Source organism: Neoarius graeffei, chromosome 26 (genome assembly GCF_027579695.1).
Source record: "Neoarius graeffei isolate fNeoGra1 chromosome 26, fNeoGra1.pri, whole genome shotgun sequence".
Taxonomy (NCBI): domain Eukaryota; kingdom Metazoa; phylum Chordata; class Actinopteri; order Siluriformes; family Ariidae; genus Neoarius; species Neoarius graeffei.
In genome coordinates, this window is record NC_083594.1 from 50,705,497 (window position 1) to 50,728,563 (window position 23,067).

The 23,067-nt window shown below is 43.8% G+C and overlaps 1 protein-coding gene across 2 annotated transcripts in view; it reads left to right on the forward strand.

Moving 5' to 3' along the window:
* The window catches only part of slc25a26 (solute carrier family 25 member 26), a 99,638-nt gene that overhangs the window by 74,399 nt on the left and 2,172 nt on the right, over positions 1-23,067 (forward strand). For both annotated transcript variants that reach the window (XM_060909735.1, XM_060909736.1), the window contains 3 exons: positions 8,866-8,935; positions 9,577-9,641; positions 13,699-13,772. In XM_060909735.1, coding sequence (XP_060765718.1) covers positions 8,866-8,935; positions 9,577-9,641; positions 13,699-13,772 — 209 coding nt within the window. The remainder of the gene's footprint in view (positions 1-8,865; positions 8,936-9,576; positions 9,642-13,698; positions 13,773-23,067) is intronic.

The window sequence follows — 23,067 nt, forward strand, 5'->3', positions numbered from 1 at the left end:
TTCTCTTTGAAAAGGTCTGCGTTCAGGAGGATGACATCACGTCTCCGGGCCTAGCGCACAAAATTCCATTAGCGCTTTTGGCCTCGTGGCCGAGGAACGAGAGAAGAGAAGAAATGAGCAAATGAGAGGTGAAGAGGAGACGGAGAAGGGGAGTGTGTGACTGGAAAAGCCGAAGAAACACCAAACCACCTGTTTGACTGTTAAATGCAGGACGCACTGACTCACACCGACACACGGATAGTGAGGAGGGGGGGGGGCGGCGAGTTAGCTTCTATAATACAAATAAACCACATGAGGACCTTTCAGTGGTTTTAAAAACAATTCTAATCGAACACCATTTAACAGATACTTGAAATGACAGAATAATTTTGTAATTTTTTTTTTTCCAAGAGAAAAAGATCTGAATATTTTTCATTTGAAAGATATAAAAGGAGAGATTTGAGCTTGATGAGTTTCTTTTAAACACTTTAAAGGCATCGACAAGGAAATGAATCAGTGACTCGTCAAAGTTCACTTGTAAAAATGGGAGATTTTTATTCCTAGTACACAAAATAGGACTTACTGGGACATAAATTTAAAACAAGTTGACTTCTTAATCATAGACGAGAGAATTTTATGTTTAAAGCGTTTAAAACAATTTGAATTTGAAAGGAGGACAAAGGTCAGGTTTCGAAAAGAAAAGCCGAGATAATCAGGATAAAGAGAAAAGTGTTTTGTTTTTTTTTTCCAAGTGCAAGAAAGAACAGATTTTGAATTTAAGGAATTTTTCAATAAAAAAAAAAAGGAAAATGCGAGATGTTTTGATTTGGTGTTTTAAGAAAAAAGATGAGAAACAGGACACACTTTTGGTTTGTTCAGGTTTTAAAGCAGGAAAATTCATTTGTCCAAGGAAGAAAAAACCCCTTACACTTTGAAGTTGTTTAAGGGGGAAAAAGAAGAGACAGATTTTAACTTTCACCTCTAGTTAGTGAATGGAAATTTGTATAAACGGTTAAAGCGGCCCTGAATAACAGTAATCACCAACACCAGCTGTTTCACTGATGGATACCAGGCTCTCTCTGTCTCTCTCTCACACACACACACACACACACACACACACACACGCACACAAAAATAATGAGTATAGAAAGTGGGGGGGGGGCACTGTGCAGGACAATAGTGTTCACAGCTGGAGCTGAGCGTGGAGTGTGAAATGTTCACCCCCTCAAACGGAATAAGACGTGCCATTCATTGGCCTCCCTTTGACAGCATTTTCAAAGACATTCCCTCGTTCCCTCATTCTTTCCCGGCCATCTGTGTCGAGCTGTTAGCTGACTATCAGAGCTTTAATGCTATTTTTCTCCCTCGCTTTTTTTTTTTTTTGCTTTTTCTCTCGTCATGGCCTTAAAAAGCATAGATGGGCACATGACACAGTAGTACAGAAACCCAGCGAGAATATCAGAGCTGCTTTTGTTTTCGTCACTCTTTTGAAGGTTGTCGAAAAAGCCATGACGTCCTGGCGCTCTTGTTGTGGAAGGGGGGAAAAAAAAAACGAAAGCAAGATTTGAAACACTTAGGCTTTACACGGGGACGGTCTGAAACAAAAACGCAAAAGTCCGTTTTCGTTCTCACTTTTTTCCGCGTCTACACGACCGTTTTCAAGGAGGAAATCTGCGTCTATACGGTGACGCAAATGTGTGGAATTCAGTTGGATGTGCGTGCCAGGCGGCTTAGTGGTGCTGTGAAAGACCTCCGCTATGTCTGCACGCATGCGCAACGTCTTCCGTCTTGTCTGATCTGCACATCTGCGCCGCGAAAACTTTGACTACTCTGGCTATGGCTACTCGTGAGGTTGCCAGAGCAGCTTGAAGGTCCGTTGGATCGATGTAATCAGACATGCTGTAGCCGTTGTATATGAGTGGGTGGAGCACAGAGGACGGCAGGACAGAGATCAGGTTTACAAATAGGCTTTATTGCCACACTTTTCAGTCTAACAATATTTTTAAACCAACAGAGACACACGCAACTGGCGTCTAGCTTGGGGATGAGCTTCTCTGCTCTCCCTCTTTAAATAGGGCGCGGTCACTGGGAAGACGCACAAACATAGGTTAATTGACATCAGGTGTAGTGATTCTGCCACTTACCTTCCCTGACTCCACCCTCCTGTCACAGACCGGCGCTTGACCACGCCCCCGCTGCCACACATGCTCTTACTATGACGGAAACGCGTACCCGATGTGAGCAGATCCGAGCAGAGTTTCGCGTATTGGGTAGTTTAGACGGATATGCAACGGGGGCTGTTTTTACCTTATCCACTCTGGAAGGCGTTTTCAATTTTTTTCGTTTTTCAGCCTCGGAAACGCCGTCCCCGTGTAGACGAAAGGCACTTCCGATAAAATATTTAGTCGTTTTTACCCAACAGTGTCCTCGTGTAAACGGGCCCTTAGTTCTTTGGTGATTTGAAGCCTTTTTGCAGGACAGATTTGGGACCACAGTATGTATGTGTGTGTGTGTGTGTGTGTGTGTGTGTGTGTGTGTGTGTGCGTGCGTGCGCGCACCACAGCTGGGTGACATGTGTCTCATCGAGCCCATAACATCCGATCTGCTGGTTGGACACGAGGTGTGGGAGAATCCTGCTGTGGCTGTGGAACTTGCGCCATAAACTTGGAGAAAGGAGGCGGAGGTTTCCAGACTTTTCAGAATCAACTCCAGGCTGAAGTGCTGCATGGCGCTGTTTAAGTCCCTCGTTCTGAATTTTCCAAAAGCAGCTCATCGCACCGTGTTTTATTCTTCTTATACCTCTGTGTTTAGCCAGTGATTCCCCGAGCCAAGTGTGATTACTGTATTGTGATGCAGGATAATATGATCAGGATTCACAAAAGGAAGGGGAATTTACGAAGCTCAGGTTAGCATTAGCGACACGCTGTTGAACCCAAATACACTGCAACATGAAATGCAGTTACAGCCAAAGATTTCAAGACAACAGGAAATTAAATCGTGGTGTGTGTGTGTGTGTGTGTACGGTACATCTTGCAGTATTTTTATTCTATCCACATTCACTTGAGGCGGCACGGTGGTGTAATGGTTATCGCTGTCGCCTCACAGCAAGAAGGTCCTGGGTTCGAGCCCCGTGGCCGGCGAGGGCCTTTCTGTGTGGAGTTTGCATGTTCTCCCCGTGTCCGCGTGGGTTTCCTCCGGGTGCTCCGGTTTCCCCCACAGTCCAAAGACATGCAGGTTAGGTTAACTGGTGACTCTAAATTGAGCGTAGGTGTGAATGTGAGTGTGAATGGTTGTCTGTGTCTATGTGTCAGCCCTGTGATGACCTGGCGACTTGTCCAGGGTGTACCCCGCCTTTCGCCCGTAGTCAGCTGGGATAGGCTCCAGCTTGCCTGCGACCCTGTAGAACAGGATAAAGCGGCTACAGATAATGAGATGAGATGAGACATTCACTGGATATGAGCAATTGCGTGTTCTGATTGGCGACTCTACCACAAGGATATCAGCTCATATACCGTGAGGAGAGAAAAACAAAATGGTGGAGCGTGTTGCTGAACCAACCGAGGACGAAATTAAAAACTCAACTCGAAAACAAAGCCCCAAAATATAAAAAAAAAGTAATGAAATATGGAATAAAAGTATTTGATGGTAACAATGTCTCTTTTTTTTTTTTCAAGAATTATCAAATTTTCACAAATTGCTCCTGTCATTTCGGCAGTTTGTTTACATTCTAAGTGGAAATGATTTTGTCAGACGTTTTATATAAAGTTTTTATTTATCGAATTTGCAAAAAATAAAAATTCTCCGTTTCTCAAAATCCAGTGAATGTGGATAGAATAAAACAGTTATTCCACTCAATCTCGTCGTACACGGCTTATAGCCGACTCGGTGCTACGCGCCTCAGCTCATGGACGACTCGATTTCATGGAAAAATTGTTAAATATTGTATTTGATTTCATATGAACTGGTTTAAACGCTGTCCACCAACAACTGTACATTTGGACGAAATTTTTATACACCCCCCCCCCCCAGATGTCTACTATTTTTGTTGTTGTTGTGAACGAGCGAGTCGCCAGAGGTCCATAACCAGGGTCCGTATCATAGGATACAGACCCGCTCGCCAGCCAATCAGAGCGCAGGATTTGATGGAAACCGGGCCGTGAAAAAAATAATATACAGTATTTTCAGAAAACGTAGATATTTTACCAAACCAATAGCGAAATGTTTGTACTTGGGTTACTTTCTAATCTTGCCTCGGTGTATCACGTTGGAGAAAGAGTCCCTGTCTGTCTGTCTGTCTGTCTGTCATCAAACACTTGTACCCATTTTCCACCAACAGGGAATGGGTTTTCCATTTCGACTAAATATAAGTTGGTTCGGTTCCCAGCTGGAACCAAAATATCGCTGGGTTTTGGTTTTCTTTCCCTCAGCATGAACTCTGATGACATCAGTGGGTGTGTTATTAGTTTGGAGAGGAAGCAGAGCGCAGGAATGGAGAACGCAACAGAAAAGGATGCATCTTGAGAAAACATGGAATGAAAACATCTGCAATAACGGAACAAAAGCTCGAAAGTAATCAATGCACACCGCCATCTTGCGCCGACTGTTTCATCATCGATGTGAACGGTGTAATGCCCTCCGTTCATGATGCATCCTTGATTACCATGGTTCCACTCAATACTGGTGAAAACACAGGCTGGTTCGCGACCTGGCACCAAGGTTCAAAGAATCGTGAATGGAACCGGTGCAAGAACCCATTCCCTTCCTGTTGGTCGAAAAGTGGTGTCAGTCTCCCTAAGGATGTTGAAAACATTGCTTGCTTTTCTCTTGATTTGACCTTTTTTGTCTCAGCCTTTGGCTGAAGTCTGTAGAGTCACCTGTCTTAACCGAGTTTGAGCGTGTTTAAGAATGTAATGGGCGTGCCAGCCACAGGTCACGATTCCGCAGTCGCAGTGTGGTGCCACTGACTATGTAAGTCCCATGTTAGACAACCTTGGTTCATGATGTAATCCTCCATGGCTGAGTGGTCTTGAACCCTGTCCAGGAAAAGAACAGATTTTGCAACGTCGGTACAAATCCTGGTGTCAAAGTATTCCTGAGTGGGCTCTTTTTTTAATTTATGTACCATCACGTCTGTCTCCCAATCAGACAAAGGCTGAGCTCAAACCTGCACATGTCTCTAGTTTTGTAGTAAAATGGAATGAATTCAGTTTGTAATTGGACAGCGGTCTTCAAAATGTCTTCAATGCACCTTTCCACCAATGTGAACTAGGTGCTGGGTCGGAGTTGGTTCAACTGGTTTGCTTTTCCACGAGTTGGAGAGCCATCATCGAGCTACAGCTTTACATCACTGTATACATCTCCGCTTTCCCAGTGTGTCTCCTCCACAGACCACTGCTGTTTCGATTTCATGTCCAGACTGAAGCACTGGTTTTTCTTCTTCTTTGGATTGGGCAGACTACATTTGCATTTACATTTATGGAATTTGGTCGACGCCCTTATCCAAAGTGATGCCTGTTTGTCTTATTTGGTAAAACCAAGCAGTTGAGGGTGAAGGTCCTTGCTCGAGGGTCTAGAAATAGCAGCTGGGATTTGAACTTGCAACCTTTCTACCACTGCCCAAAACTAGACGCAACGTAAGCAGTTCTTGGTTCTCAACCTGCAAAGTGTTGGTGCCGCTCTGGAACCAGTTTTCCTGGCCGAGATCCGGTTCTTTGGCCGTCGAAACGTGAAGAGCTGGTTGGAGATGAAGCACCGGCTCCAAACCAGCCCTTGGTGGAAAAGCGGGATGTGATGCTCCAGTTTCATCACATCAGAAAAAAGTGCTTCCACACTCTGCACAGACGACATCAGACACATCATCTAATAAAAGTCATGAACACGAAATACAGCCAAATGAACTAAACTAATTGATCGGTGATTATTTCCCCCCGATGTCGGACTCGGACAGAGATGATGAATGCGAGTGACTCAGGTGATGAGACGAAGGATGTGGATTGGCGATGAACGTCTCTTATTCACAACTTCCACAGTAATTCTTTACATTTTGACGGTCAGTCGGGTTCAATGCCCGAACTGATAATCTGCATCATCAGTTTTTCTTTGGCTAATCAGACACAAGGTACGCCACCACTCTTGCCGGAGCGGTTGGGGGTTAGGTGCCTTGCTCAAGGGCACTTAAGCCAGTCCTGCTGGTCCAGGGAATCGAACCAGCAACCTTTTGGTCCTAAAGCTGTTTCTCTAACCATTACGCTATGGCTTCCCCCGAATTACACTACCGTTCAAAAGTTTGGGGTCACTTTGAAATGTCCTTATTTTTGAAAGAAAAGCACTGTTCTTTTCAATGAAGATCACTTTAAACTAATCAGAAATCCACTCTATACATTGCTAATGTGGTAAATGACTATTCTAGCTGCAAATGTCTGGTTTTTGGTGCAATATCTCCATAGGTGTATAGAGGCCCATTTCCAGCAACTCTCACTCCAGTGTTCTAATGGTACAATGTGTTTGCTCATTGCCTCAGAAGGCTAATGGATGATTAGAAAACCCTTGTACAATCATGTTAGCACAGCTGAAAACAGTTGAGCTCTTTAGAGAAGCTATAAAACTGACCTTCCTTTGAGCAGATTGAGTTTCTGGAGCATCACATTTGTGGGGTCGATTAAATGCTCAAAATGGCCTGAAAAATGTCTCGACTATATTTTCTATTCATTTTACAACTTATGGTGGGAAATAAAAGTGTGACTTTTCATGGAAAACACAAAATTGTCTGGGTGACCCCAAACTTTTGAACGGTAGTGTATTTTGGCAGTAATACAGTTTGTCCTTGAGTAAATTAGATGTAGAAGGCGACGTATATAAAGAACTACAAAGGTAGAAAATATCAGCGTTTGTCCGTGAGCAGGGTTTTCCCAGGACACACCCCACACACACACCAGAGGTGGACAGTAACGAAGTACGTTTACTTGAGTACTGTACATAAGTACACTTTTTGAGTATCTGTACTTTACTTGAGTAGTATTTATTTTGGAAACTTATGACTTTAACTTCACTACAATTGAAAGACAAATATCGTACTTTACACTCCACGATATTTCTATCAAGCTCCTCGTTACTCGTTACTATGAAGCAACTTTGAAACTGGATTTTTCTTTTCTAAAACGTGATGGTTTTTTCGCAGGTGACACCGAGACACCCTGTCAGTAATCACTAGGGTCACATCACGTCCATAGACCGTATAAAATCAAGTTCAATGATTTCTCAGCAGCGTTATTTGAACACCATCAGTTGATGGCCGAATGGAAGGAGGCGGTTCTTCTGGAGAACGCACGCACTCATGGCTTTACCTAGAACCCTTGTTTCTGAAAGGATTAAAGATGCATTTCATTTGCTTTGTTTGTCTAAAACGAACCACATCACGGGCTACAAAAACTCACCGTCCAACCTGCGGAAGCATATTGAGGTCTGTAAACATTTTATTCCAAGAGAAAGCTTGTAACGAAGTTGTCTGTGCTTTAGAGCGAGCGATAACGTTGCAATAGCTATGCAGTCTGGTTAGTCAAATGACTTTCTATGGATTTTCCCGCCAAGTTGTCGTAGCCTTGTCCACGGCTAACGTTAACACACAGCTAGTTAACTTGGACGCTGTTAGTTAGCATGTAAAAACAGAGTTACGCTAAGATGAATAAACTTAATTTATCTGAAGTCCTTTCAGGAATATGTTTTCACATAATCTTGCCAAATAAACAAAATGTAGAAATCTTTCTTTTCTAGTAGCGTTAGCTATCTAATATGATTTTGAGTTTGAAAAGAGTTTGCTCGCATGTCGGGTGGAGCTTCACTGACTAGCTAGTTGAATGTTAAACCACCATGACGGCACAGCATGAGTTAATTTTGTGAATTCACATTTCTGTCTTAGGTAACGGCGTTAGGGTTTGTAAGCGTTGTGGCAATAATACAACGATGCGTCAACAGAAAATGTCTCATCTCATCTCATTATCTCTAGCCGCTTTATCCTTCTACAGGGTCGCAGGCAAGCTGGAGCCTATCCCAGCTGACTACGGGCGAAAGGCGGGGTACACCCTGGACAAGTCGCCAGGTCATCACAGGGCAACACATAGACAGACAACCATTCACACTCACATTCACACCTACGCTCAATTTAGAGTCACCAGTTAACCTAACCTGCATGTCTTTGGACTGTGGGGGAAACCGGAGCACCCGGAGGAAACCCACGCGGACACGGGGAGAACATGCAAACTCCACACAGAAAGGCCCTCGCCGGCCCTGGGGCTCGAACCCGGACCTTCTTGCTGTGAGGCGACGGCGCTAACCACTACACCACCGTGCCACCCAACAGAAAATGTACTTAAGTATTTTTAAAAGCAAGTACTTGAGTAAAGATTTGACTGGCCAACTTTCACTTGTATCGGAGTAACATTTGACCAGTGGGATCTGTACTTCGACTGAAGTAATGAACTTGGATACTTTGTCCACCTCTGACACACACACACACACACACACACGCACACACACACACACACACATGCCATTTGGGACTGCAGATTAGATCTTGCACTGCATTGCATTAGATGTGTTGAAAAGTCAAAAGAAATGAGTGAACTCTTTATTTTGTGTACCTGTAGACTTTTCTGTCTTTTATTGCTCTCTCGCTCTCTCATTTCCTCTCTCTCTCTTTCTCTGTTTTCATGGGAAAAAGAGATGATGACCTCAGCGTTCTGGATGTAAAGATGACTTCTCTGTCTGGTTCCCATCGTCCGAGCGAGCCCATGGGCTTTCGCTTTTTCATGATTTTTCTGCATGTATTAGCTCTAGTAATCCTCGCCCCTCTCTCTCTCTCTCTCTCTCTCTCTCTCTCTCTCTCTGTAGACTCTGTGGTGGAGGAGGCAGGGGGAACGGCTGGACTCTTGGCAAGCTGCAGTGTGTGGAGCTGTTGCAGGTGTGTGGGATTATCCTCATCTCAGAAAGTCAGAGAGAGAGAGAGAGAGAGAGAGAGAGAGAAGCTGCTAAGCCAAGGTCAGAAGTGCAGAAACTTCACCCAGCTTCATTCCTTATGAATTCCACAGAGGTCACGATGACAGGAAGCACCTAGATATTGAGAAATGGAGAGAAAATGGGCATAAAGAAACAAAGGGAGGAGCTAAGACAGATATCGAGAGAGAGAGAGAGGAAGGGATCTGAACATTTCACCCAGAGGAGAAAGAGCATGGCTGCTTGCCACTCCACCTGGAGTTTGAGTCTGGCCTGGGAACTCTGTGTGTGTGTGTGTGTGTGTGTACTACATCCTCTGTGCTGTCCTTGACCACTTGAACGAACAGTCCTGTTTCACTACTACAGCTGAAGAAAAAGAGGAAAGCCATTTGAAAGATGTAAGACATCTGCTTCAGTATGGGAATGTACAGTACATGAACCCAGACGACACGTGTGTAAATGTTTGTGTACGTGTTTAAACGGGTGAGAGTTCAGCTGGGTGACGTACGTCTCTAGCCGTGTTGTAGCCAATGACTTGCGCACAGCATGTGTTCGATAATACTGATCCAGTTATCAAATCAACGTCGCTGTGTGTCTCGTTTCCTTTAGGCGGGGTAGCGGCGTTCGTTACGACCCCTCTGGATGTGGCCAAGACAAGGATAATGCTGGCTAAGGTAAGAGAATAGCGAATAGAATATTGTTAAATGACAGGAGTGGCAGGGATGTTGGGTTGGATTGAGTTTTGCAGAAACCGCTGAACTCCTTCGATTTGAACAGCTTTAGCGTTTACACAGAATGGTGCGAAAAACAAAAAACATTCAGCAGTTCTGTGGGTGGAAACGCGTTCTTTAGGGAGAGGGGTCAGGGGAGAACGGTTCGAGTAATTCAAAACACTCTTTACAACCGTGCTGAGCAGAAAAGTATCTCAAAGTGCAACACATCGAGCCTTGAGGCAGATGGGATACAACAGAGCAAGAGCGCATCGGAATGAAAAAAAAAACCCACATTCGCAATATTGGCAACGCTGTTTTAACCAGAATACGTGAAGAGTTAATAATGCTCGCCGAAGTGAATGTCGTGCCCGCGCTCTGAGCACTAAATTAAAAATATGACGGTTGTTTAAGTGTCCTGTCTGCTGATGCCTCACAGACGGGGAGAAAGGTGAACAAACAAAAATCCCTAATGTAGACAAACCATGAACAGATGCTCGGAGAGAAAGAGAAGCAGCGCGAGACAGAAAAGAACTCTGATTAGCCAAGGACTCGAGTGACGCACACACTTTGTCTCGCTCTCTCCTGTGCTTTTGAGACTGAAAGCAGACGGAGCTTTGTGTATTCACGGCTGATATTCCTTCAGCCTGGAGATATCGGAGCAGTTTGAAGCCGACACTCAGAAAAACGTACACTCTGTTCGAGGGGCTCCGGGGGCCATGCATAGTTTCACGTTGACACCGTGCTTACGTACATGAAACACCGAGGATTGTAAATTTCCAAGATTGGGATTAGATTGTAGAAATTTGTGGCTTGTTTTAGAAGAGCAGCGGACCTAAAATTGGTCCCTGAAGTACGCCTGTATACTAATATGACTCGAGCTGGATTTCTTCACGCTATCTGGTTATAACATCTGCCTGTAAATCAGAAGTATTCAAACTTTCCCCTTGAGGCTCACTTCCCAGGATTTTGAAAACCTTTTCGGGGGGGGGGGGAGAAGATTTTTTTGACCAAATTTGGTAAACTGTTGTTAATGACATATACATATTTATTGTCAGCTACACTGCAAAAAATTATATCTTGGCGAGTGAAAATATCTTGAAAGTAGTTGAAACGATCTAGCATTTCCTATCAGCAGAATGCAAGACTGATAATTCTGAGATTATTAAACCTAGTTCTAGATTGCAACCAATTTATTCGAAGATTTCTTATCAATTAAAAATATCTGTCCATGCAGCAAGATCATTTCACTAGGATTAAGTAATTTTCTCCTTAAATTCAGTTTTCAGTTTTTTTGCAGGGGCGGCACGGTGGTGTCGTGGTTAGCGCTGTCGCCTCACAGCAAGAAGGTCCGGGTTCGAGCCCCATTCCCGGCGAGGGCCTTTCTGTGCGGAGTTTGCATGTTCTCCCCGTGTCCGCGTGGGTTTCCTCCGGGTGCTCCGGTTTCCCCCACAGTCCAAAGACATGCAGGTTAGGTTAACTGGTGACTCTAAATTGAGCGTAGGTGTGAATGTGAGTGTGAATGGTTGTCTGTGTCTATGTGTCAGCCCTGTGATGACCTGGCGACTTGTCCAGGGTGTACCCCGCCTTTCACCCGTAGTCAGCTGGGATAGGCTCCAGCTTGCCTGCGACCCTGTAGAACAGGATAAAGCGGCTACAGATAATGTTATGAGATGAGTTTTTTGCAGTGTAAGTCAAACATGGATTGATTGACATTTTATTTCACACCATTTAACTAAAAACTCTGATGTCAGTGCGTCTTTTTAAGCAGGAAAACGGCACGAGTGCACAAAGGGAAAAGGTGGGACTTCGACAGGTTAATATTGGAGCATTCAAAACCTCTGCGTCTGCTTGTGTGTCGATTGGCTCAGCTGACGTTTTTGTCTTCCAGCGGAATCCGATGTTAAAATGCTGAGCTCTGATGTGGCAGGGTTGATATTATTTCTGGTGATTTTCCGTCTCACGCCTCACCTGTTGTTCTTGTAACTGCACCCCACAGTATGCATGCATGTGCTGTAAATGATCTGAATTGTGAACCGCGTATTGTGGAAACGTAAAGATTTGGAAAGAATACAGAATGTTATTTTTGCGAGTGGTTTGTAAAAAATACAGTACCGTTCTACAATGGTGCTTGAAAATTTGTGCACACTTTAGAATGTTCTATATTTCTGCATAAATATGACCTAAAACATCATCAGATTTTCACACAAGTCCTAAAAGTAGATAAAGAGAACCCAGTTAAACAAATGAGATAAAAAAAAATTATACTTGGTCATTTATTTATTGAGGAAAATGATCCAATATTACATATCTGTGAGTGGCAGAAGTATGTGAACCTTTGCTTTCAGTATCTGGTGTGACCCCCTTGTGCAGCAATAACTGCAACTAAACGTTTCCGGTAACTGTTGATCAGTCCTGCACACCGGCTTGGAGGAATTTTAGCCCGTTCCTCCATACAGAACAGCTTCAACTCTGGGATGTTGGTGGGTTTCCTCATATGAACTGCTCACTTCAGGTCCTTCCACAACATTTCCATTGGATTAAGGTCAGGACTTTGACTTGGCCATTCCAAAACATCAACTTTATTCTTCTTTAACCATTCTTTGGTAGAACGACTTGTGTGCTTAGGGTCGTTGTCTTGCTGCATGACCCACCTTCTCTTGAGATTCAGTTCATGGACAGATGTCCTGACATTTTCCTTTAGAATTCGCTGGTATAATTCAGAATTCATTGTTCCATCAATGATGGCAAGCCGTCCTGGCCCAGATGCGGCAAAACAGGCCCAAACCATGATACTACCACCACCATGTTTCACAGATGGGATAAGGTTCTTATGCTGGAATGCAGGGTTTTCCTTTCTCCAAACATAACGCTTCTCATTTAAACCAAAAAGTTCTATTTTGGTCTCATCCGTCCACAAAACATTTTTCCAATAGCCTTCTGGCTTGTCCACATGATCTTTAGCAAACTGCAGACAAGCAGCAATGTTCTTTTTGGACAGCGGTGGCTTTCTCCTTGCAACCCTGCCATGCACACCATTGTTGTTCAGTGTTCTCCTGATGGTGGACTCATGAACATTAACATTAGCCAATATGAGAGAGGCCTTCAGTTGCTTAGAAGTTACCCTGGGGTCCTTTGTGACCTCGCCGACTATTACATGCCTTGCTCTTGGAGTGATCTTTGTTGGTCGACCACTCCTGGGGAGGGTAACAATGGTCTTGAATTTCCTCCATTTGTACACAGTCTGTCTGACTATGGATTGGTGGAGTCCAAACTCTTTAGAGATGGTTTTGTAACCTTTTCCAGCCTGATGAGCATCAACAACGCTTTTTCTGAGGTCCTCAGAAATCTCCTTTGTTTGTGCCATGATGCACTTCCACAAACATGTGTTGTGAAGATCAGACTTTGATAGATCCCTGTTCTTTAAATAAAACAGGGTGCCCACTCACACCCGATTGTCGTCCCATTGATTGAAAACCCCTGACTTTAATTTCACCTTCAAATTAACTGTTAATCCACATACTTTTGCCACTCACAGATATGTAATATTGGATCATTTTCCTCAATAAATAAATGACCAAGTATAATATTTTTGTCTCATTTGTTTAACTGGGTTCTCTTTATCTACTTTTAGGACTTGTGTGAAAATCTGATGACGTTTTAGGTCATATTTATGCAGAAATATAGAAAATTCTAAAGGATTCACAAACTTTCAGGCACCGCTGTACGCTTGTGTGCTCGGTAAGTGTTGGTTCGATTTGATTTGATTTGATTCGATTCCGTTCTGTTGTATTGCACCTGTGCCTCATCACCGTGCATAACTGCAGAATGAAATGTGAAAAGGAGGAAGCGAAGGTGCCGGGTCTGGCTGTTCTCCTCCTGTTTACCCTCTTAGCTGGAATTCCTCCTCACCAGCGCTAATGAAAGAGGCTTCTTGTGCTGAGCCTGCTCGAGTGCGTTTATGTGTAAGAGAGCACAGAACATAGATCATACATGCTTTCTCGCTGTCGTTCTTTCACAGGCTGGTACTTCAACAGCCAGTGGAAACATCCCTCGAGTTCTGTACGAGGTGTGGAAGTGTCGAGGCGTGTTTGGGTGAGTACAAGCCACGCATACACACCTGCCAAGATAGGCACTTAAATTGCCGACTAAACTGAGCGTGACTGTCCGACGACAACGATTCATTCATTCACTTACTTACTCATATATTTATTCAATAATTTGTGGCCCCGCTCTCCTGTTAAGAGCCTGTGGACAGTGAAGCATTAGCAACACTAACAACATTTGTCTGTGAGAAGGTCCCTGCTGGCTTCTCTTTCAACCTGGGCCTCTACATTTGAAAATGAGAACCTTCACTCTTCCTTCCATTTCTTTTTTTTTTCTTTCCCCCTCCTCTCTCTCTTTTTCAGTTTTGTCTGTTTCGTTCCTTTGTCCTTGACTTAATCTGTAACCGATGGAGCCGAGGAGTCAAAGATGAAAGAATTTCGAACGTTTTTTCCCGTAATCCTGATATATACACACGCTTTGGAAAATCTTTGAACAACGACAGAGCGGCGGTAGAAGAAAAGTGGCTTCGACAGACACTCAGTGGAAGAGCGCGGGCCCTCCTGCAGCTGAGTGCCTTGTACAAATTGACCGGCTTCAAAGCTGTAATTATGGTAATGGCACCATTTGCAGTCGAGTCAAACCAGAAAGTGCTTCCATATGTTTAGCTCCGCCCCTAGGGCTCCGGGTCGAGCTCCTGACTGCACCATCCAAAAGAGTCACACACGAGGACCGTGCAACTGCAAAAAGTTGTGTTTTCTCAGGATCTGAAAGGTCGCGCCATGTCTATTAATCAGTCGTCTGATCCACTCGTCTCAGCGCAAGGCATGCTGGGAAGTCCACTGAAAGCGAAGTCATCTTGATTTACGACCAAGCAAGCCGGAATCGCATACTGTACTAATGCACACAAAATCATGTCCGTGCCTGTGCGTCAGTTTGTCTCAGATTTTCATCCCTTTTGCAGAAGGAACGTCTTTCCTGTGTTGGATACGAGGTTTGTATCACGCATTGCTCCAGGGCACCATATGTTTCACAGTACCCGTAATTGTCAAACGATTTGTCAGACGATGCAGCAGATACCGTCTTCAACATGTCAGAAAGAATTACAGGACACCTGACGCAATGTTGACATTGTACAGCATGAAGCTCGGTGTGCGGTTGACGTCAGGCGGAATTACAGCGACGCTCTTTAAAAGGAGTGTTTCCTTTATAATTTGGCACATCTGAGGGAAATGTTGATGTTTTTGTCTTGGTTTGACTCTCATTCTGCCTTGACATTGTCAGTATAAAAGACTCCAAACAGTCGTCTTGGACAAAACTAGAAGGTCATTTCCATGTTTTGTGAAAAATATGGATCATCTGTTGTCAAAGTAAGAACTGAGACTTGCAGCTAAAGTTTCGGAAAGAAGGTCTTGAAACAGTCTGACGAAATGCAAAGAAACATGAGATACTGAGCCATGGACTGGACAGCCAAGCTGTACTTTCATGACGATCTATCTATATATTTAGGCACTGCTGAAAAGCAGAGCTCCTGATTGAACGTAGAAGCAAAATATGGGCACAAAATCAACGTTAAGTGGTATATCAGATATATTCCATTCAACTAGCATGATACTGAACAAGTCGAAGACGAGTAGCTGAATCGAATAGACCACGAAAACCATAGGTGCTATCAAGAAGGCAACTGGACTTGCTTGAAATCCTTCAAGACGTCTCATCTCTCATCCGAAAGGCTTCTTCAGTTCTGTCTGACTAGTCGGGAGTTCCAGGTATTTATCCTCTCGTGGAACCCGAAGGAGAGTCGTTGAGGTCACATGGGTCGTTGACCCTCTCGGTCATCCTGTAGGTTACTCTCCTTAAAGGAGATCCGCAGAACCTTTATTTTTAAATGCATTTCTGAGTGGATAGTATCTCCATCCTTGACTCTTGTATGCTGCATAAATGGAATAAAAAAAATATATTTTTGAGAGTTAAAATCGACCGCAAAGTTGGCATTCGAGCTGCCACGCTAAGCCAGCCAGCCCTGAGCGCGTGACGTCACAGCGGGAACCGGTTTTAAGGCCGACGCCTTTGACAGCTATAGACCAAAGTCATATAAATAAAAATTTACGGTCAAAGAAAGAAATAGTGTTACCGACTTGCTCAGCTAAGACTGATTTGACTTCACTGATTGTGGGTTGACTCATTAAAACAGGATGGGTGTTATAACTTAGGCAACATAGATGTACACGCATGCATTTTCACCGATAAACATAAAAGGCTAATTAAATAATCAGATGAACTGAGACAATCACATTCTGAAGCAAATTAAATAATCTCATACCGCTAACTTAAACACACAATATGAGTTACGTGTATTAATCTAAATGCAGGTAAACAACGAGTGTTTTTGTTGTTTTGTATCTAATTGAGAGTTGCTTCTTACCCGTCTGTGTTCTCGCTTCTTGAAGGCTGATCTTGTGGCCGATTTGTTTTTGAAACAATCTGACTTTCAGTTGTTCGTTTGGTTCCTCCATTCATTCGCTTCTTCCATGTAAGGGTGAGATGGCAGCGATATCCAGTGGAGAAATCAGACGGCTGGTCCATTCATTCTCCATTTTCTCCATACTGAGTACTCCGCCATTACTGCTCGGCTCAGGCAATTGCTAAAAACCAGGACGGGACGGGGTGTCACCGGTTTTCGCAACAACCGCGGGGAGGTCACTGCCCGAGCGATAATATGTCATGTCCCGGTCCGTCCCAGGTTTTCGCAACAACCCTCGGCTCACTCCGGGAGAACTGGTGCAACTGAACTTGCTTTCCTTTTTTTAGAAAAAAAAATGCTTTCCTTTTCTTATAGTTTTCTTTTCCTTTAATTGTTGGTACTGCATCCTCTTTCAATACGGGCTGATAACCAACGCTTCTCAACAGATCAGAGGTCTCGTATGAGTCTTCAGTAAAATGTGCAGAGCGGAGGAGAGACCACTTCGTTATGCACCCAATGTGCCCGTGAACTTCTCGCAAAACGCGTCCAAATCTTTGCGGTTTGAACGTTCTTGGGCCATGAATGCAATGTAAATCCACCTTCTGTCGTGTTGCTGCACCCACCAGCAACACATCTACGTGGCATGGCGATAAATTAGCTCAAAATGGAGGATCGGAGTCGCAGTCAGCTCTGTGTTTTAGTATAGCGGAAATGGCGATGAGACCGATAGACTTCCTGCTGTGACGTCAAGGTCATTCACTCAGACCGCTACCTATATGAATCACTTTAATCGTAAAAATTACTATATTAGCTTTATTGTTAACGCTTAAAACTATTCCTGTGCCATTCTTGAGGTCTCAAGGCATTTACAGTGCTCAGTGTAAATGAGTACACCCCCTTTGAAAAGTAACATTTTAATATCTCAATGAACACAAACAATTTCCAAAATGTTGACGAGACAAAGTTTAATATAACATCTGTTTAACTTATAACGGGAAAGTAAGGTTAATAATATAACTTAGATTACACATTTTTCAGTTTTACTCAAATTAGGGTGGTGCAAAAATGAGTACACCCCACAACAAAAACTACTACATCTAGTACTTTGTATGGCCTCCATGATTTTTAATGACAGCACCAAGTCTTCTAGACATGGAATGAACAAGTTGGCGACATTTTGCAACATCAATCTTTTTCCATTCTTCAACAACGACCTCTTTTAGTGACTGGATGCTGGATGGAGAGCGATGCTCAACTTGTCTCTTCAGAATTCCCCAAAGAAAATAATTTCTTTCCACCCCAAAGGTGAAGGCTACAAGAAGATCAGCAAAGCTTTACTTATCAGTCAGAATACTGTAGCAAAAGTGGTACAAAAATTTAAGAAAGATGGAACTGCAACCATCTCACAGAGACGTCCACGGAAGTTAACACCTCGACAGGAGCTTCTTCTGATGAGAAGGGTTGAAGAAAATCGGCATGCGAGTTCACTGCAGTTATCTAAAGAAGTAGAAAGCCAAACTGGGGTGACTATTTCCCGTGACACAATACGGCGTACACTGCAGAGGAATGGCATGCATGGACGCCGTCCACGAAAGAAGCCTCTCCTAAAGCCCAGGCACAAAAAAGCCCACCTAGAGATTGCCAGGGCCCATGCTGACAAAGATGAAGACTACTGGGACTCTATACTCTGGAGTGATGAGACCAAGATAAATGTTTTTGGAACTGATGGCTTCAAAACTGTATGGCATCGCAAAGGTGAGGAATACAAAGAAAACTGCCTGGTGCCTACAGTGAAACATAGTGGTGGCAGCGTCCTTATGTGGAGCTGCATGAGTGCTGCTGGTGTTGGGGAGCTGCATTTCACTGATGGCATCATGAATTCACAGACGTATTGCTCTATACTGAAAGAGAAGATGCTACCATCACTCCGTGCCCTTGGGCGTCGTGCACTTTTCCAACATGGCAATGATCCTAAACACACATCTAAGGCCACTGTTGGATTTCTGAAGAAGAACAGGGTGAAAGTGATTCAGTGGCCAAGTATGTCTCCTGATCTGAACCCAATCGAACACCTATGGGGAATTCTGAAGAGACAAGTTGAGCATCACTCTCTATCCAGCATCCAGTCACTAAAAGAGGTCGTTGTTGAAGAATGGAAAAAGATTGATGTTGCAAAATGTCGCCAACTTGTTCATTCCATGCCTAGAAGACTTGGTGCTGTCATTAAAAATCATGGAGGCCATACAAAGTACTAGATGTAGTAGTTTTTGTTGTGGGGTGTACTCATTTTTGCACCACCCTAATTTGAGTAAAACTGAAAAAATGTGTAATCTAAGTTATATTATTAACCTTACTTTCCTGTTATAAGTTAAACAGATGTTATATTAAACTTTGTCTCGTCAACATTTTGGAAATTGTTTGTGTTCATTGAGATATTGTTTAAAATGTTACTTTTCAAAGGGGGTGTACTCATTTACGCTCAGCACTGTATAAACGAAAAGTGAGGCCATGGTTCTGCGTATATGCTTTAAGGTTGCTTTTGGTCCACTAGAGGATAAATACCTGGAACTCCTGACTAGTCAGACAGAACTGAAGAAGCCTTTCGGATGAGACCTGAAACCTGGCGGCCATGTTCGTTTACAAACGGTCACAGTCGCTCAATCGCTAGCGCGGAAGTTTTACGTCTCCAACATGCGATGTCGTGTTGTCTTGACAACCGTGCAATATCGTAAACCATATTCAACACTCATTCTCCATTGGCTAGTGTCGTAACGTATATCGGATAAGCGATATGCTAACAACATTGCATGCTATGAAACCCGCTAGAAGGGAATAGAATATGTTTTTATTTCCATCGAAAAAGTGTCCTAGATGGATAATATTCTAGCATATGAACCATCGAATTGTCATCTTGTGTATTTCCTGTCAGTAAATTGCTGCGTTGCCTTGTGATAGTGACTCCAATAACGAGATACGCATCGCAGTTACGAATAAATTTTTAATCCTTTCTTTGATGCCACATGCCATGCACCAGAAACACCACCACGACATTTATTATGGTGTGATTCTGCTGGATGCCTGGTGGACAGCAGTGAACCAGCGCTTTCGCTTTACGTCATTATGATATAGTTACGCTCGAATGTTATCGCACATAAGAACTAATCGATCTCGATCTAGATTATCTCAAACGAAGGAAAGATGCTTAGAATTGCTGTTGAACCGTACAATAATTATGTTGACACGACTGTACGGAGGAAGAAATTGTTCAGGTAAAAAAAAAAAAAAGCCGGTATTTTTTTTTTCATCAATATTTTCCGTCAAATGTGTTTGTTAGTAAATAATCCGATGTGATGATGTTTTGAAAAGCAATTAAAAATAAGCGCTGGATTAAAAAAAAAAAAACATCTATCTTGGGTAAATAAAGATACAAATTTCGTTCTCCGGTGGTCAAGTGTTTGAGATACGTTGCCTTGCATTTACGATCGGGTTCCCTGTGGTACACGTACATCATTCGGACGCATGTCGCAAAAGCTATCAAAGTCAGGTCGATGCATGACCATTCTCTTAAGTGTGGGGCTCCGCGATTACCCGTGTCCACTCAGAAATAAAGGTATCACATGTTGGCACTGTGGGACTGTCAAGCGTATCTATCTTTTACCTGGGAAGATGACTAAAGTGTAAAGGATCAAAGGTACGCCTGCAGTCCTTAATTATGTACCTTCAGTTATTTTTAAAAGTAGACTGTATTATAGATGAATTCATCTCATCTCATTATCTCTAGCCGCTTTATCCTGTTCTACAGGGTCGCAGGCAAGCTGGAGCCTATCCCAGCTGACTACGGGCGAAAGGCGGGGTACACCCTGGACAAGTCGCCAGGTCATCACAGGGCTGACACATAGACACAGACAACCATTCACACTCACATTCACACCTACGGTCAATTTAGAGTCACCAGTTAACCTAACCTGCATGTCTTTGGACTGTGGGGGAAACCGGAGCACCCGGAGGAAACCCACGCGGACACGGGGAGAACATGCAAACTCCGCACAGAAAGGCCCTCGCCGGCCACGGGGCTCGAACCCGGACCTTCTTGCTGTGAGGCGACAGTGCTAATCACTACACCACCGTGCCGCCCCTATAGATGAATTATGCACACAAAAGGAATAGATGATGTACCCTTGATGGTATGACCCCCAATGACACGGAAAAACTGTTTGGTCCCTTGACTTGTGAGAATCCGAGACTGACTTTGTGCTTCTTTTCTCGAAAGTACAAAAGTCCATGTTCCATCAGAGCCGAGGAGAACCTTCAGCTGGGAGCTTTGTTTCTGACAGTAGTGTCTGAAGTCCTCTTATCTCAAGCCTGAGTCATGGCTCAGATCAGGTCCAAGCCTCTGTGGGAAATGCTGAATAGTTTGAGACATTAATACAGGTCCTGATTAGATATGCCAGCTCATAACTGGATGTGATGACGTTGGTTTGAATCAGTGAACAGGTGCAGGAAATGTGAAAGCTGAGAACTCTGACTCACATGACCTACTGCCAAGGAGCACAGAAACCAAACAAAAGGGCATGGCTAATAATAATTAAAGGAGAATTACTGTATACATTATAAGATTTCCTCAGTTCGGCCGGCTGGTCATATGTTCCCGAAAAATCCTGCGTGATGTCGTGGTCTTTCACTTGACACAAGGTTTGAGTCAAGGGTTTTTGTTGTTTTTGCTGTCGTTGTGAGCGACTTGGAATCTGCGTCTTTCCGCTTGGCGGGACGTTTTCATTTGCTATCTGCCCTGGTGGTATTAGTTTGAGGTTAAGTTTCCAGAGGGCTTTTATCGTTTCCATTTTACCACCACGGACTCAAAAGGCAAGTCATCTCTGACACAGCTTGTCGCGCCTACACATCTACCCCCTTGCTCATTTATTCCAAGATGATCTTGTTTGCTAATAAGCCAACCCAAGCACATTGAAGGGCTGCAAACACATGGTCCTGATAGACACATGTGAGATTCTGCAAATGGCTGGGATAGCTGAGAGATAGCTGCCGTGCTTGGCACCTTGTACAGTTTTGCAGTCGACAAAACTGATGTGTTAGTGGTCACACCAGGGTGACCCTTGTTCTAAATCGAGGCTCATAAACTGCCTCGTGTTCTGCTTTTTGACCTTGCTCATCCCCAACAGGTGTGTGTTGCCAACTCTTAGGCCCAGAGCACAGATTTTCAGTCAAGCTGTTGGATGAGGGTTGAAAAGATCTGTGGAAAAGATCTGAAAAGGGTTAAATATACAAAGATAAAGAGAGACAGGTGGGAAGACCGAGGATGATGAGAGAGAGAGAGAGCGAGAGAGGTGGGGGCGGCTGGATGCTTGAGGGACGTGTGTGAATGTCATCCGGCTATTCGTCATGTGGAGAGGCCCCGAGGGCCGGTGCTAATACCAAAAGCAGCTGCGTGGAAAAGAGCCCCGAGGGGGGACGGACGCACTTTCATGGCCTGCTGCATCCTCCAAAAATCAACGGTGCACATTCCTCCCTGATCGACCCTTGAGCTTCCAAAAAACAAAATCAACCATTGGCCACTGCAAATTTTGCTTGCAAAGACCTCTGGTAAAACGTGTCAGATGTGCGAGGAGCGAGTCCATTCATGTTAACATGGTCAAGAAATGAGTAACTGACTGGTTCCTCTGACCCAAGAGGAATTTTTGTCTTGAAATGATTAAGTCTGGTACAGGGGGGTCGTTTTGATTGCCTCAAAGTTGCAGGGTCACAGCTCGATTTGGACTCGTGTTGAGTTTTGCACCTTCCTCTTGTGGGTTTCTTCTGGGTTCCTTGGTTTCCTCCTACAACCCCGATTCCAAAAAAGTTGGGACAAAGTACAAAATGTAAATAAAAACGGAATGCAATAATTTATAAATCTCAAAAACTGATATTGTATTCACAATAGAACATAGACAGCATATCAAATGTCGAAAGTGAGACATTTTGAAATTTCATGCCAAATATTGGCTCATTTGAAATTTCATGACAGCAACACATCTCAAAAAAGTTGGGACAGGGGCAATAAGAGGCTGGAAAAGTTAAAGGTACAAAAAAGGAACAGCTGGAGGACCAAATTGCAACTCATTAGGTCAATTAGCAATAGGTCATTAACATGACTGGGTATAAAAAGAGCATCTTGGAGTTTCAGCGGCTCTCAGAAGTAAAGATGGGAAGAGGATCACCAATCCCCCTAATTCTGCGCCGACAAATAGTGGAGCAATATCAGAAAGGAGTTCGACAGTGTAAAATTGCAGAGTTTGAACATATCATCATCTACAGTGCATAATATCATCAAAAGATTCAGAGAATCTGGAAGAATCTCTGTGCGTAAAGGTCAAGGCCGGAAAACCATACTGGGCGCCCGTGATCTTCGGGCCCTTAGACGGCACTGCATCACATACAGGCATGCTTCTGTATTGGAAATCACAAAATGGGCTCAGGAATATTTCCAGAGAACATTATCTGTGAACACAATTCACCGTGCCATCCGCCGTTGCCAGCTAAAACTCGATAGTTCAAAGAAGAAGCCGTATCTAAACATGATCCAGAAGCGCAGACGTCTTCTCTGGGCCAAGGCTCATTTAAAGTGGACTGTGGCAAAGTGGAAAACTGTTCTGTGGTCAGACGAATCAAAATTTGAAGTTCTTTATAGAAATCAGGGACGCCGTGTCATTCGGACTAAAGAGGAGAAGGACGACCCAAGTTGTTATCAGCGCTCAGTTCAGAAGCCTGCATCTCTGATGGTATGGGGTTGCATTAGTGCGTGTGGCATGGGCAGCTTACACATCTGGAAAGACACCATCAATGCTGAAAGGTATATCCAGGTTCTAGAGCAACATATGCTCCCATCCA